Source organism: Patagioenas fasciata, chromosome 4, assembly GCF_037038585.1.
Source record: "Patagioenas fasciata isolate bPatFas1 chromosome 4, bPatFas1.hap1, whole genome shotgun sequence".
Lineage (NCBI taxonomy): Eukaryota > Metazoa > Chordata > Aves > Columbiformes > Columbidae > Patagioenas > Patagioenas fasciata.
The window spans coordinates 10306266-10321806 of record NC_092523.1 but is presented as its reverse complement, the minus strand read 5'-3'; the positions used below and the strand labels follow the sequence as shown (position 1 = coordinate 10321806).

Genomic DNA, 15541 nt, shown 5'->3' with positions numbered 1-15541 from the left:
GCAAATACAGAGCACTGACCTCCATTTTACATCCTCACCTGTGCCCATCATAGTCTTGTTTCTGCCTACTATTTTCTTTATCCACCTAGACAGTCACTTTCAGCTAATTGGCAATAAAACCCAGATTTACCAGTTTATCCACTTTTTTTTTCGCTTGTGCAAAGTATACACAAGAAAAGGGATGTACAGGAAAGGATTATTAACAAAACAGGATTAATAACCTTCTCAGCCCTTAGACAAGCAGAATTACAGAATTTGTTGACTGTATTACTCACTCATGATGGAAAATTACTCACAAACAGATTTTTAAGTTTGTCGCTTATTTTCTACCTGGCAATATAACATTAACATCACAATCAGTTGACAAAAAAGCATTTAAGAAAGAAGAAGAACGTTAGAAATCATAAATAACACAGCAGATTAATTCCAAGGCAGGAGATTATTTTTGATTAATCATTCTTTCTTACAAATAAATGGAAAACTGAACATCGAGACAATCTAAATTAGTGCTACACATAAAAGTTTGTGTCCTGTAAACATGGTTGTCAAGAGACCGTTAAAGATTGATAGAGAAGTGTTTCACACATTTTCAAACGCAGTATCTAAGATTTTGTAATCTGTTTAAAGATTAGTTTCAGAATAAGAGCCACAAACCACATCCCCTGTTTTTCTTTACAAAGGTAATTTCATCAGTTCATTATAAGAGATACCTAATACACATCTCTGAAGAATTTAATTTGCATTTTCAGACCACCCCTGTCTCCAAGCACGAACACACAAAAACTCTTACATATTAAAAAACCACAGAAGACACTGGAAAGAGCCCAAAACGGCTCTGCTAGCATTACCCCCAGGCAAGTAGAAGCAGATAGGTTATTTTTTCAAGTCTTACCAGAGTAACTAGAAAGGCGCTGATTGTACACGCTGCCTGACAGAGTGCACTGTATTCTTCAAGTAGGAGTGAGATGAACTGGTGGGCCTGCGGTGGCCCTTGTATTGCTAATGTTGATGCAACTTTAGATCCCAGGGACAAGTGTCGGAGCAGACGAACCTTCATTTCAAGCACATATTCTCTAGCTTGCTGTTCCAATCGTTGGTAGAGCTGATATGGATCTCTTTCACAAAGCCTGTAGTTTTAGAGTATTTGTGACAAAAAAAAAAAAGGCATGTAATCAACAACTTTTACTTTCCTAAAAATACTGACCAGTTACAATCATCATCATCAAAAAGAAACAACAGCTACAGTTTACAGAACTACCTTAAATCTGGGAGAACACAGTCCAGTTCCTTATTTTTACAATGCGGAACTGAGCCTCTGTGTAGCTTTAGGACTAAGATGCTTGCACACCTGAGGAACAAATTAATTTAACACCTTAGTATTTCCCTTCAACTTGTGATCTAAAAAACCTTTACTCAATTGGCATACAACCCTACAGACACCCAGACTCTTCAGACAAGCTTCTTTACAAGCTCCCTATGTTCTTCCAAACAGCCCTAACACTGTCCCAGCTGGAACAGCCAGGCCTAGGCCCAATTAATCTCCTGGAGAAGGACAGGCCTTTACTTCAAACTGAAGGAGTTTCACCTGTTCAGCAGCCAGAACATTCCTAAATACACACTGACCAGACGGGACTTCTGTTGCTGAGCTGAACTGAAAGACATTTCACACAATTACCAAGCTTTTAAGACATACATGAAACTCATTCTCACCTTTGTGGAGAGTTTGTTATCCCAAGTTGTCAATCTTTGGACAAGGAAATATTTTGCACCTTTTATTAAAGCTGTGTCACTGCAGAGCAGAGACGTGGGATTCTCAGGGTTGAAAAGAATGTCCTTCAAGGAACATGACTTAGGGCACTCTACTGTGGTAGTGCCTAAGCTGCAATCGTTACAATGGATTGGTGTATTTTTTATTATTTTCTTTAAAATGTAGAACAGGGATCAGAATTCAGGACTCATTTGTCTCAGGGAAGCACAGTAACATTGAAGCTCCAGCAGTATATTGCCCTCCATGCACTCTATTCAGCAACTCAGTACCTGCAAGACCTGACCCATGGGTTTGAACCAGCCCACACAGAAGAAAACTGAACCCGATGGCTGTTTTGAGGCACTTCAGGGTGAAATCTTACTACTTAAAGCCCTGTGCATGGAGTTTTAGTGCTTGCCTCAGGTTTTCTTACAGCACAGAGAGGTGGGGAAGAAGAAAGGAATAAGTACTTAAGAGTTAGATGAACAAAAGTTTGCTGCTATCTAGTGCCTGCTCTTTACTCAGCACTCACAAAATAGAGTATTAGCAGAAAGCCACAAAGTGCTCCAACATACCATAGGGACAGTACCTGGCACCACTACTTATTTTCAGGTGAGAAGACCAGATAGTCTGTTTCTTTCCAGTGGTATCTAACAGAGCTGAGCATGCAATTAGCAATTTCGGCCTTTTAAAAATAGATCTACTTGGCTACAGCATGATCTTTGACATGTTAGCTACATGGTTTGTTTGGTTTGGTTTTACACCTTCAATACCTACACTGAGTAGCTTTGTCAAAAATATATGCGAGGTATTAGCACCACAGACTGGCTACATCGGTGTCTGCTCAAACACAGCATCCTAATTTTATTTCACACTTTGGAGATCATAAGAAACTCAAGTGCAAAATAATCATACTGACATAAGGTTTCCTTCTTTGAGATCCTGTTTCTTTTCTGCCTTTGTATTTGAATAATCTCTTTCAAAACTGAAAAACAGTTCTAGAAAAATCAAGTACATAAGAAAGGTACACAGTAGGTGTTCCAGTTTCCAAACTTTTTCCATTAAAGAGAAACTGCATAAAAATCAACCACCATTTTTGCTGTGATTCAGTTTTAATTACCTACACACTATGCAACATTCAAGCATCTTTGATTTCAAAACCTACACAGCATGATTTGATCACTTAAATAAACCAAGTGTGACTAATAGAGAGGCACACTACATTACTCTACATTTACACAACTCATGTTCAAAACCAAACACTCAGTTTTTATATAACAGAAGTGCAATACGCTTATTTAAGGATCTGTTAAGGCTGATTCAGCAGCACAGTCATATGAAGAGCAATGCTAGATGACTACAAAATTTCAAAAGTTTTTTCACCTCACCAGAATTTAGCTTTATCTAGAAACTCTGCATAAGAAATGCAGTTTGTAGAGTAGTCAGACTGTAGTATATTAAGTATGTACAGAATCAAGGAGAGCAATTATTCCTCGACCACACATTCAGTTAACCAGCAATGGAGATGAACCTCCCAGAGCACTTTAAGGACAGCCATGCTATTCTCAAAAGGTAAAACCCCACAAGTGAGAATCTCATTAAGCACATCCTCAACTTCACGCCTAGAAAAGCTACAATTTCAACTTCTGAAGTGAGAAAGAGGTTCTCAGAATCTGTCTAAACTACTTATCAATTGCCAGTATTACTTTTTTTTGTGTGTGTGTGACAAGTCTCTTCTAGCTGTTACAACTACAGTAAGACACAAGCACTATAATAACTCTGGTTAGTTTGACAGGGTAAGATTTTCTTGTGGGCAATTCAAACTAAACACTGTCTTATTACCCACCAACATCTCAAGGCCTTTTGAAGACTAAGATTTTGGCACCCTTCCATAATTATACATTAATATTCCTATTCCAAACAGCATATAAATAGAATATAGCTTCCTATGCATTCAATCTAACATTTAAAAAGCCTGCATGAAATAGAATTGACTGTTCTGACTTCTCATTCTAGTGGAGACGAAACCACTCCAAGCAACCAGAGTTACAGATGGTAAATAATATTCTATTAAAAAGCAATATTCCAAACTACTTAAAAACTGATTTAAAAATTCCTCTTAGCAATTAATAGATACTTTTCAAAGTGCTATACCTATCCACCAGCTCTTTCATTCCTTCTTTATCTGGTACCAAAGATTGGTCTTGGTCATCTGCCAAAGGGGTCCCAGCTTGGCGATATATACACCGAACCATATATCTTACTTCTGACCAGTAATTTTGAAGCTGCTGAGGTTCACGTTCAGGCTCTGCTGAATTTTCTCTGCAAATGAAGACAAAACAATTATTCTCTATTTGTACATCACATAGGTGTATTGATTCCTAGTATTCTGAAGATGCTTTCCAGGAAAAACGACATACATCTGAAAATAAAGTACATGTCTGAAAGTATAAAATTGGATAAAAGCTGCCATCCACAAGTTATTGTTACTGTCAGATAGCCTGACTATAGGCACCAAACTGTTGAGCTTGAGCTGAGTTCTTACCTGCGCTCGTTACAGGCCTCACAGTTACAAGCTATGTCTGAAGGAGAGGAATTGCTAAGATCTGCAGCAGGCACTGTCTGCGCACCAACAGCTATTCTTCCTCCTCCTACAGATTCCTGCTGTGATCCACTGTTTCCAAGGGGCATGTGCAAAAGGAAATCTTGGCTCTGAAAGGAAAAAAAAAAGCAACACAGGTAGCCTTTAGTTTGTAAGGCTACAATAGGTATGCAAAAACGTATGTGGCAATTCTTAGTGCTGAATGTATTTTGGGAGGACACTCAACCAGACACAAAGAATTTACCTTCAAAAAGTCTAAAAAATGCAAGAGATGGGCTGAGAAAACAAAAGATAAAAGTATAGCTTCATTTCTAATAACCAAAGTATGTTGGTTGTAATTATCACCTTTATGTACTCCAGCATAAACAACGAATTAAGCTAAAGGAAAGCTTGCATCACCCACAATTAAGCATACACTAGTAAGATCTCTTTAGTCTCTACTTGACAGTATGTTTAACTTCTGTAGCACAACAATCCCTTCTAGCGAAAAGCATAAAATCCCCTTGTTTGTAACAGCCAGACATCCTACCTCATAGTAATGGATGTTAGAGAGTTGCTGTCATTGGGAATGGATGCTACCTCCAGCACCCGGTGCTGCTCGCTCTGAGGGGGTGACACCTTGGCTTGCAGTGACTGATAACAGCTTGCTTTTTTCAGCTCACTCCCCCCCAGCTAGTATCTCTAGTTTGACTGGCCACTTATTTTTCTCATTTTCTTCTTTTTTGTTTCTTTTTTCAAGTCAAGCTTCCCAACTTGGAAAATCCTTCTGCTGATTGCTTTAAAAAATTCCTCTTGAAATAAGAAAAGTTGCCAAATAAAATATATACTGTCAACTGTTATTTACCTGGAATATCTATAAGTTAGTGAAATGTTCAGGAAGCAAATCCTGCCTTCCTTGAACTATTAAGGCACTTATTTTCTTTACTAGTTCATTAAACAGAGCTTAACTATGTCAAAAATTTGGACTCAACTGAACAATAGTGTGCTTTAGTCTTGCTGTGCCTCAAATTCTCCAGGATGTGTTTACCACCTAACTAACAATATAATTCCTTTAGATGTAATATCTTCCGATTAATTTTACTAACCCTTGTTAATAGCAAGAATATCATTAAACACTAGTTGTACACAAGAAATATACAGAACCACAGAATGTTAGAGATTGGAAGGGACCTCAAAAGCTCATCCAGTCCAATCCCCCTGCCGGAGCAGGAACACCCAGGTGAGGTTACACAGGAAGGTGTCCAGGCGGGTTTGAATGTCTGCAGAGAAGGAGACTCCACAAGCCCCCTGGGCAGCCTGGTCCAGTGTCTGTCACCCTCACTGAGAAGTTTCTTCTCAAATTTAAGTGGAACCTCCTGTGTTCCAGTTTGTACCCATTACCCCTTGTCCTACCATTGGTTGTCACCATTAACTGTGTTTTTAATAAGGGTTTAACAATATATGCTATACAAATACAACCTTTCCTCACCCTTATTTTGTTTACTGAAATAAAAATCTGTATGTGCCTACGGGCACGTGCACAATCTGTTAGCTCTCTACAAGGAGATGAATCTATAATGCTTCCAATTATCAGAATGATGTGGCTTCCCAGATCACTTGTGACGATTTGGTTCTGCAGGACAGCATCATATTTTACTTCTAATGGGGTTTTATTGGACCTGTCAATGAACTTTTTCTGTCTTTCTGCTACACTGAGCACAGCTCTTACGTGAAGTTGAATTGTCATTTGAAAATATATTTTAACGCTTAATCTAGGAAATAATGAAAACTTGAAATATTAGCATCATGCATTAAAATCAGTGTTTGCAGTGTTCCAACAAAGAAATTGTTATATGCATACTACGCAAAGTTGTGCTTCTTTATTAAAAAAACACTGGAAAGAAAAGACGAAAAACCTCAGAGACATGCAGGAAGGTGGCAGCGCAAGTGCAGCGACTCTAGAACACTAAAGGAAAATTTAGACAGTTTACCTCACAAATGGGGGAAGTACACAAGCAGACAGAGAACAGAAAAAACGTGTAATAATTAAAGTCGCATTGGTAAGAGCATAAGAAACAGAATTTAAGTAAAGGGGGAAAGGACAGAGTATGAGATCCAATAAACTCAACGGGCAAAAAAACCAGCCAGAAATAAATCCAAGCCTTGCTTTACCCAAAAATCCAAAAGTCAGAATCAGAACTCCTGATTTTTGGAAAAAACTTAGCCGCTCAGTTTAGCTCATAGGAAAGAAAACCAACTCAAAATCTTCTAAAATACTTTCTAAGCACTTACAGCTGAAGTGCTTCAAAAGCACAAAGTAGCATCCAGCCCATAACAACATCTCTTCTCAGTGTACTGAACAGAAGTACTTCCACTTACCACAAGAGATTGCTCTATGGTAGTGTGCCTCTCCTCTTTTTCGACTGTTCTTCGACAGTCTGGACACACCCACAGTGGAAGATGCAGCACATTGTTTGCTTTTGGAGATGTGGAAAGTGCTGTTTTGCTAGAATTTTTTATTCCGCTCTCTGAAAGCGAATTATCTTTTCGTTCACTTCTACAGAGAAGACAATGCTCCCCGGTTGTATATGGTGCCCTTTGGCCCAAGCCAAAAGTAAACGGTGTCTACAAATAAATTTGATAGATAACTGGTTATTCAACAATACATACCAGAAATAAAACTTATTCTGATATTTAAAAAAAACCCACATACATTTTAAAAGTCATCATTAATTGCAGTGTCCCAAGAGCAAACACAGACATCTTAACCCCACATGGCAAACAATTCTGATGACGAATACACCCCATTTAAAAAGTAATGCTTTCAGGGAACACGGACTACAGTCGTCCTCTCTCAAATAATCAGCCTAGATGTAATAATCTAGTAAGTAGAACTAAAAACGGTATAGTATAATTCCTTTTATTGTTGTCATTCTTAGAGAAAAAACGGAAAATAACTGCTCTTGGAAGTTCTGTGTCAATGCCTTTTTTAATACTAACTGAAACAAACACACTTTCAGCTAAGCTTATTACAAAATGAAAGCTTAACCTGGTTTTAATGAAACCAGTCAGTAGGGTCTCAAAATCCACTATGAGCCATTGAATAAAGTAGACTTGGTAACTTAAGGCGACAGAGTGAGTTCAAAACTTACTTTCTCTTTCAGATGCTACGGTGCCTGAAATCCTGGTTCAGCCATGAAATGCTGATTAATCATCAAAACTGATACTCAAAGACAAGTCAAGCAGCACAAACCAAACAGAACCCAACTTGACAAGAGATAAGCAACATTATAATGAATGGAACAAAACATCTTGTAATGGCAGAACTTCAGATTTATTTGATATTACAGCTGCTAGTTCTGCATCCATTAGCCAGATCGTCTATGTAAGTCGCAAAATAGTTAAATTATTTCTCAAAAGAAAGGTAAAATTTAAATAAGTCATTCAAGTATCCCTCTGGATACTGTTCCAACTTCAATACTAACAAAAACACTGCTTTAAAGATCCATTAGGGCTGACATGCACAAGCATAGGTAAAAAGTTCTTAAGGGCAAAGGACTAGTTCAAGCTGTAGCACAATTCACTGACCCATCTACACGGCAATAACAAATCAACTCCCTACTGCTGACATCTGAAGAGAAACAGCACAGCATTATGACCTCTGATTTCTGTGTTTTTTGCCTTTATAAAACTGACAGTAATAGGGAAGCAAAACTAAGAATTCTAGACATAAAAAAAACCAAAGACACACTTAGTTTCGCTCTACAAGTATCTTAAATTTCTCATGGACTTCTGAAAGATAATAGATTTTGCAAGAACAGCTAATCTTTCTACTCACTGACGCCACTTCAGGAATTCACACCTAAGAACTAAGGCAAGAAAACGAACATTATTTGTTGTCCAGGTGTCTACTGCAGGTTTTCAGACAACATTCTCATGAGGGAAGACTTGCTCTGCCTCCCAAAGTCTGGAACACCCTCTCACCTTACTGGCTCTACAAACAAGTTCAGACCTCTCGAGTTAAACATTACTCTTGGCTGACCTGCATCCAACTGCAGTTCTGACTGATGCTATAAACCCTGCACGCAAGAGGCCACGGCTGCTCAGCCCCTTGGCCCTGACAGTTTCCCTTCCTGAAAATCCTTACAAACACAACCTGCAGGACATCTTCCAACAAGTAGGAAAAGCAGAGGACGAAAATGTAAAAGTTCAGAAGTTAAGACAACCTGACGCTCACTCTTTTGCAAAGGTAAAGGTCATGGCAAATACATCCCAGCCATGCTGCAAGGATCTCTAGAAGTTCAAAATTCTGCATTAAAAATGCAATAGCAAATACATTGGGAACAACAATCTTAATTCCAGCCAACTCACAGACTTAATAAAACCTTAACAATCTTCCAGCTGGGCCCATATTTATAACAGATTTGAAGTTCAAATGAAAGCACTTGGTTCCTAGACCACAACACAAATCAACTGTGAAGAATGAAACTTCTAAGCAGTTTATTTCTAACAAAACTGACAAGTAGAACCTTGACAAAATCTAGACCATAAACATCTCAGATTTCCCTTGTAGCTTCATTTTATGACAAAGTCATGAATTGCAGTTTCTTTCTTATACAAAATATTATAATGCTTTGACTGTTCATGTGACCATTTCAACAGCAGCAGTAAACTTCTCACGGATTAGATGAGCTTGGAATTAGGTCACATACACATTGATTACGCTGAAGACGCATAGAAAAGTGTACATTTTAAGAAAAGCAAGATATTTTTCCACTAGTCAAGCTTCAAAAAAATGTGTGATGCAGCCCTGCAAGAAAACACCCAGTCTCACTTTTTCTCTGAAACATGTTCAGATACAACATTCATAAGAGAACACTGGAAGTAGGACAAGTCAGAACAGAAATAACTGCATCTCTGCCATGTATTTAGATTTCTTTCCAATAATAACGTTATTACCATAAAACTGCATAGCTTTTTTTACATCTATGTCCAATTTCAAGCTTATTATAAAGATAAAATTTAACTTTAGAAATAGCAGCTTTCACTGCTTTTTTAAACTTCAATAGTGAAGTCATCAGGAACTGACTTTAGTTCGCCAAGTCCCAATCTTATGCAGAGATGCAGATGTTTTTGACAAGTTTTCTCTAATAGGTTTAAAAAATACAGCTGTCATATACACTCAAAATTTGGCTGCACATACCTGAGAAACACCTGTGAACTCTGATCCAACAGAACTGTCTGTGAACTGTGTACCATTTAGCGAAACCTGGAAAAAATTGTAGCACATTGGTTACAATAGTTGAGTTGAATGCTAAAAGAGCATTAAAAAAACTAAATAAAATCTTCCCCTGCATATGAGGGTTGACAAAACAGCTTCTGAAACTTGAATGACTGCCTGCAGATATGGAAAACCCGTTGTGTTATAGAAGTTCTACAGATGCAAAAGTTTACCATCTTTGTACTTTCAACTTTTGCACAATAGCTGCTTTACTAGCAATGCAACCCTGATATGAAAGAATTGATACAGGAAAAAAGAAAAGTCACAAGCAAACTGACATTTTTCCTTCTGTATTTGATTGTTTGCATTTAGCTTTCAAAGCTGTGTTGTGAATCGAGACAATTACCAAAGATTCTTGCCTTTTGAAAGCTAAATACAATACTGCTTAGAAAAACATGCAGTGTTAAATGGGAAGACTTCCACAGCGAGCCTCCAAAAAGCATTCAGCGATTGAGCCTTCCTCCCGCCCCAGGTTACAATTCACACAGAAACCCTTCCAAGATTCCTTCTGTACCGTGTTTGTCCAAAAGTGTTACAGACACTCCACTACATACCAACCAAGACCCTTCCACAATCCCCAAGTGGTTTCATACAGCATTACTCAAGGACACTAAAACAAGAGTAAAGATGGCACACAAATTCAAGTCGGTGACAATGAAGAGCCCTAGATCACACTGACTTGAAGAAAAGGTATTTGATTTAAAAAAAAAGGGGAGAAGGGAAATAAACTCCATCAATTATTTTTTTAATTTTCCCTCCTCTTGAGCACTGGTTTATCTCTTGAACTTCAGATGTAATGGACCTTGTGCCTTTGTTCCACCTTCCACATATTTTTGCCAACCTCTTTTTGCCCTCCAGTTTTCTACCTGCTGTTGCCTGATATTAATATTTCCAAGACTACTCTAAGGACTGCAATAAAACCCAGCCCGTTTAACATCAGAAATCCCACATCTTGTATGTTGGATTTACAGAGTTCAGAAAATATTTTAACCCTGCTACCAAACTTGAACTGGAGCCTCCTCCAGAACCAAAACCATCCTTCAGTTTTACACACGCACAGGATTACTGACCGCTCGGCTTACAGAGCCAGCAACTGCAAAGCCACTGTCTTTAGACAGATTTTTCAAATACAAAGTAGAGGATGAAACACAATCTTCAAATCATTGCTAGACAAGATACAAATAAGAAATCATACAACTTCATTTAGATAATCTATGCTAACTTTTAAGGGTGGGTTTTTAAGAAAAAAAGTCAAATGCAAGTCAAGTATCTCATATAGAAAACCATGGGACAACAATGCTGATGTGTCTTTATGCAGCCATCTTCCAAGAAGTGGAAAAAAAAAAGAAAAGGTCATCTGGATTAAGGAAAGTCCCCTTCACCAAGAGAAGAAATCCTCCAGTCCTGGAGGTCCGCTGGTTACTGGCGTGCATATGCATTCAAGAGCAAAGGAAGCAGTAAGAAAGTTTAGAATGAAATTGCTACCTGTGGCTGAAAAAAAACTTCTTTTTGAGAAAATTAAAAAAAAGACAAGTCTATCCAAACCCATTACCTATTCATTAAAGGAGTACATTTACCTTCTTTACATTCAAGATAGTGAGAACACGAAATGCAGGAGCCACCACATTAAACATGCAGATGTTCAGTGACCCAGCTGAAGGCAGCAGAAATGCTACAGAAGCAAAGACAAAACCAGTGGGAGGCTTCTGTTATCCGCAAAATGTCACAGGATGTCAAGAAAAAACTGACCATCACATGTGACTGCTTCATGGAAAGAATTGTCATGCTACTAACAAAAGAAAAGGCATCTCTTGATCCTAAGCACCGGGTAGGATTTTGTTCAAAATCTAAGTGTAAACCTCTCAGAATTTAGTAGCAACCTAAATATCTGCAGGAGGAACAAACACCAAGGAATTTAAAGAAATGAATTAGATAAATAGGAGGAAACTTAAAGAGAATAATAAAAAAACCAAACATCTGTAGGCAATGAGGTTTAAAATATTGTATGAGGCTTAGAGCCAATATTAAAAAAATAATGGCAAAAAGGACTTAAGTAGGGGTGAATAATGACATGACAAGGAAGGGAAGGAGATGGCTAAATAGCATATTAGACAAAACATTAGAAGAATCTTGTAGAAGTTGTCCAAATGAGGCTCAAACAATAGCAAGCTAAAGACAGAGAAGAAAAAAATTACAATGAGACAGTCTCACAAATAACTTAAGGAAGTGAGGAAAAACTAAAAAAACTACAACTAAATCCTTTTTCAAAGCACATGAAGAGCAATAAGTAGGCAGCCTGTTAGGATCTGTAAGGTTAAAGTAAGCAAACAAATAGATGCATTTAAAAATGGTCAAAGAAGCTAAGGGAATGGCAGAATCGCCAGATTTATTTTCTGCATCTTCTTGTTCACTATAGAGGAGTTTAAAGATACCTTCCCAGTAAGAGACACATTAGAGAATCTGTTTCAAAGCACAGCACTACTAGAAAGAAGTATGGTGCAAATGGACAACCCAAAAATTGGCAGTCCACTAAGGGTGGATGACATTTATCCAAGAGTCCTAAACAAGCTCAAGAATGTTACAGTTGCACTGATAATTTCAGTATCTTAATGCTAGCTTTATACTTCACCAGTACCACAGGAGCAGAATATGATTTTCTAAATATTTATTTATGAAAGTTCAAAAGATATCTAGAAAACCACAGTTATCCAAGGTCTACAGCAAAAAACTGTTTGAGATGACAAAGTTACAATAACCAATAGCACTCAATTCATGTTACTAATGCAACTGGAGAATTGCAGAAGGACCTTATAAGATCCAGTTGCTGGGCCATATGTTGACAGATATAACTCTGTGCAGAAATTTAAAGTAGAAGTGACAAGCTCGACAGGTATCACTGCTGGACAACACTTTTTTTTTAAAAAAAACAACTTATTTTTACAGTCCTGAGTATCCTTCTTAATTATGATAAAGTTTTACGTTTTAAAATCCCATTTTGTGAAGATAAGTACCAGAAGGAAGGCTGACAGGGACCAGGAACAGGGGAATCTCTTCACCGTAATAGAAAGCGATGGGGGCGCTACAAGAGGAGGGAAAACCTTTCTGTTCTTTCTATAAATGTTATTTAGAATGTAAAAGAAGATACTTTTATTTTTCTTGGAAGCTGCTGTCACACTAATTCAGCCTCTCTCTAAAATGTTAATTTTTTTGAAAATAAGGCATACACCATCTTGGCACCAGAATGTATTAAGTGATAATCACAGCTTAAAAAAATACTTATTGATTTCACCTGAATGTCCTTGAAGAACCAGCTGAGCAAGAAGAACACAAACACTCAATGACTGCCATAATTTGCTCTGTCACAATCACAAAATCAGACCCTCAGCGGGCCGAATAACATATTCCTAGACAACCTGTCCCCATCGTTCTTGCAGCTGCAGCCTGGTGAAGCCACACAAACATCACAAGGGAGAGAGTGACACCACGTCTTGGGAGAGCTTGGGGTAGGAAAAATAGAAGAAGAAAGTTTATATTTGGCTCATCATTGTTGAACCCTGAAGAGTCCAGCAGAAATGTGATGCTCAAAAAAATGCAGGACTTAAACTTCTCCTAGGGGAAAAAACTAGAAAATACTGCGCTGATTTTTGCAGGTGTATTAGCAAAGAGTTAAACTAGGAAAACAACGTTACCAAAAGACAATTAAGGTTATACTTTATTCTACAAGGTCCCAATATAACAAATGTATTCCATACCACTGGAATTAATTCCCTTACTTTTATATAGGGAGGAGAAAAATTAAGTTTGTTGAAACATCTGAAACAACACATTTTCTTTAAGTGTCTGAGCAACACTAAAGAAACCTACTGCACTTAATCCTGGCCACCCCCCACAAAACCCATCAAGATGTCTTGCTCTCCTGCCTCCGCTTTATGTGCCAAAACCCTTTTTGCCACAGCTGCTCTGTGCTAAGGCTCCTCTCAGGTGCTTCCCGTCCCAGCAGGACAACATTGCTCCACAGCTGCCCACCATGGTGGCCCAAGGCCATTCAGAGGCAGACGAATCCAACCTCAGTCCCCAGTAACAAACCTCCCTTCCCACAGCCCAAACCAGGCTCTGAGCTGGGTGCTCTCCAGCCGCAGGGTGAGCTCTTCCTCTCCTCTCCCAGGCACAGCTAAATCTGTCACAGAACTGCTGTTGGCAGACAAGCGGCACTTACAAAGACCTTCGTGATTTTCACATGTGGAGAAAGATTACTTTGTGCCTTCAGTTCAAGAGATAGGAAACTGTTTGATTTCAGTAAGTGAAAATTTAGGCTCCTTCCTCCCTAACCCCAACTGATTGAAGAATAAGCCACTGTGGAAGTTAAATGCACAGATGAAGGAAAAGAATAATGATAAATACAGGAGAGACAGGTTCAGCAGCAGGTAGCAAACAAAATCTGATGCAGGACACCTCTGGACTGATAAGACCTAGAAAGGCACATGGGAAGAGGATTATTCTACACACAGGGTCAGACAGGACAGCATGCGGAGCAGACCTCGAGCACAGCAAGGTTTGGGGGTTTGTTCTGCTTTGAACATCGCTCCTGAACATCATCAGTAGTGATCACAGTCTCTGCAGTAACAATAGCCTCTGCAGGGCATATATTACAGCACTGAAGAGATATTATAATGCAAAAACCAGCAGTGAACTATCACCACTTACCCCTTCCTTAATACTTTCCTAAGTCTACATTATACCTATTTAACATCTGGTACAGCTTGGTTTTTCAGAGGAAAAGCAAACTGAAACGGATCTACTTGCCAGTGTCATAACCTTGCCTATGTGATTTCATGTGTTGCAACTTTCTGATTATTTTTCATCTGCTGTATTCTAATAAATCCATGAACATTTTTTTTTAGGCATTACAAGTACCCATCCAAGAGACCACGCAAAGTACTGTCCAGTTTCTCACAGAAAAAGTCATCTTCGTTACACTCTGGACAGACCAGTTCCGTGCAACACATGAAAATAAGAACAAAGTCACCCACCAAAACAGCACAAACCCTGCAAGACATCAACTATTGCAAAAACAAAGCAGGTGCCTAATAAATCAGAAATTGACCTGTGCAATAAGAAACAGCACACTTTTTTTTCGTGAAAGTACTTGCTGTATAAGGATGATATATGTTGAAAGAAACAGTCCAGGGAGGTTTTAGAATCAGATGAATGATCACCCAGAACCATATTCAGGAATCTTCTCGGAGAGGATGACCATGTTATTACTGCCACTACAGGAATATTTATGGTCAATACCAACATGGCCAAGAAATGCAGAAATATCCTCCTTCCAGCGAGGGGTGGCTGGGCTGGCCCCAGGTGACTAATGGTCCCTGTTCATGGTCATGAAAGTCTGACACCAAAGTGGCAAGTGAACAGGAAAATTTAAGAGAAGGTAAACTACAAGTCTAAAGATTCCTTATTTTTTGTTGTTATATAATCCCCCAAAAGTACTAGAGGTTCTGCAGTAAGAGGACACGCCCTTCTAGAAAAGCATGCTAAAACTGTATCTACAAAAAAATTTAATGTAAGAGGTTTTTCTCCTAGCACTGGAGCATGGAGACTGTAAAACTAACACACCCAACAAGAGGCAGGAAAATCATCAGCAATACACAAGGCACTTCCAGGTTCATTGGCACAGCAATGCTCAAGAAACTCAAAAAGCTCTCAGAATTTATTACTATTGTTTTAGAAAGAAAAAAAAAAAAGCCTTTTGACATCAGTCATATAAAATTTAATTCCAAAGAGCTTTTAAACAGTAGCTTGGAAATCAGTAAATGTTTGATTTGCAACAGTGACTAAAAACTTTGGAGGCTTCTTCTTCCAAATATAATCACGGTTTAGTGCATGTTCGCAACAGCAAAACATCACCTTTTGGGGGGTGGTAGGTGTA

At 38.4% G+C, this 15541-nt stretch overlaps 1 protein-coding gene across 2 annotated transcripts in view; it reads right to left on the bottom strand.

The window, feature by feature from the left end:
- The window catches only part of FAM193A (family with sequence similarity 193 member A), a 79279-nt gene that overhangs the window by 38566 nt on the left and 25172 nt on the right, over nt 1-15541 (bottom strand). For both annotated transcript variants that reach the window (XM_071808495.1, XM_065837341.2), the window contains exons 2-6: nt 9532-9597; nt 6708-6953; nt 4293-4459; nt 3902-4069; nt 893-1127 (exon numbers count right to left, since the gene is read on the bottom strand). In XM_071808495.1, coding sequence (XP_071664596.1) covers nt 893-1127; nt 3902-4069; nt 4293-4459; nt 6708-6953; nt 9532-9597 — 882 coding nt within the window. The remainder of the gene's footprint in view (nt 1-892; nt 1128-3901; nt 4070-4292; nt 4460-6707; nt 6954-9531; nt 9598-15541) is intronic.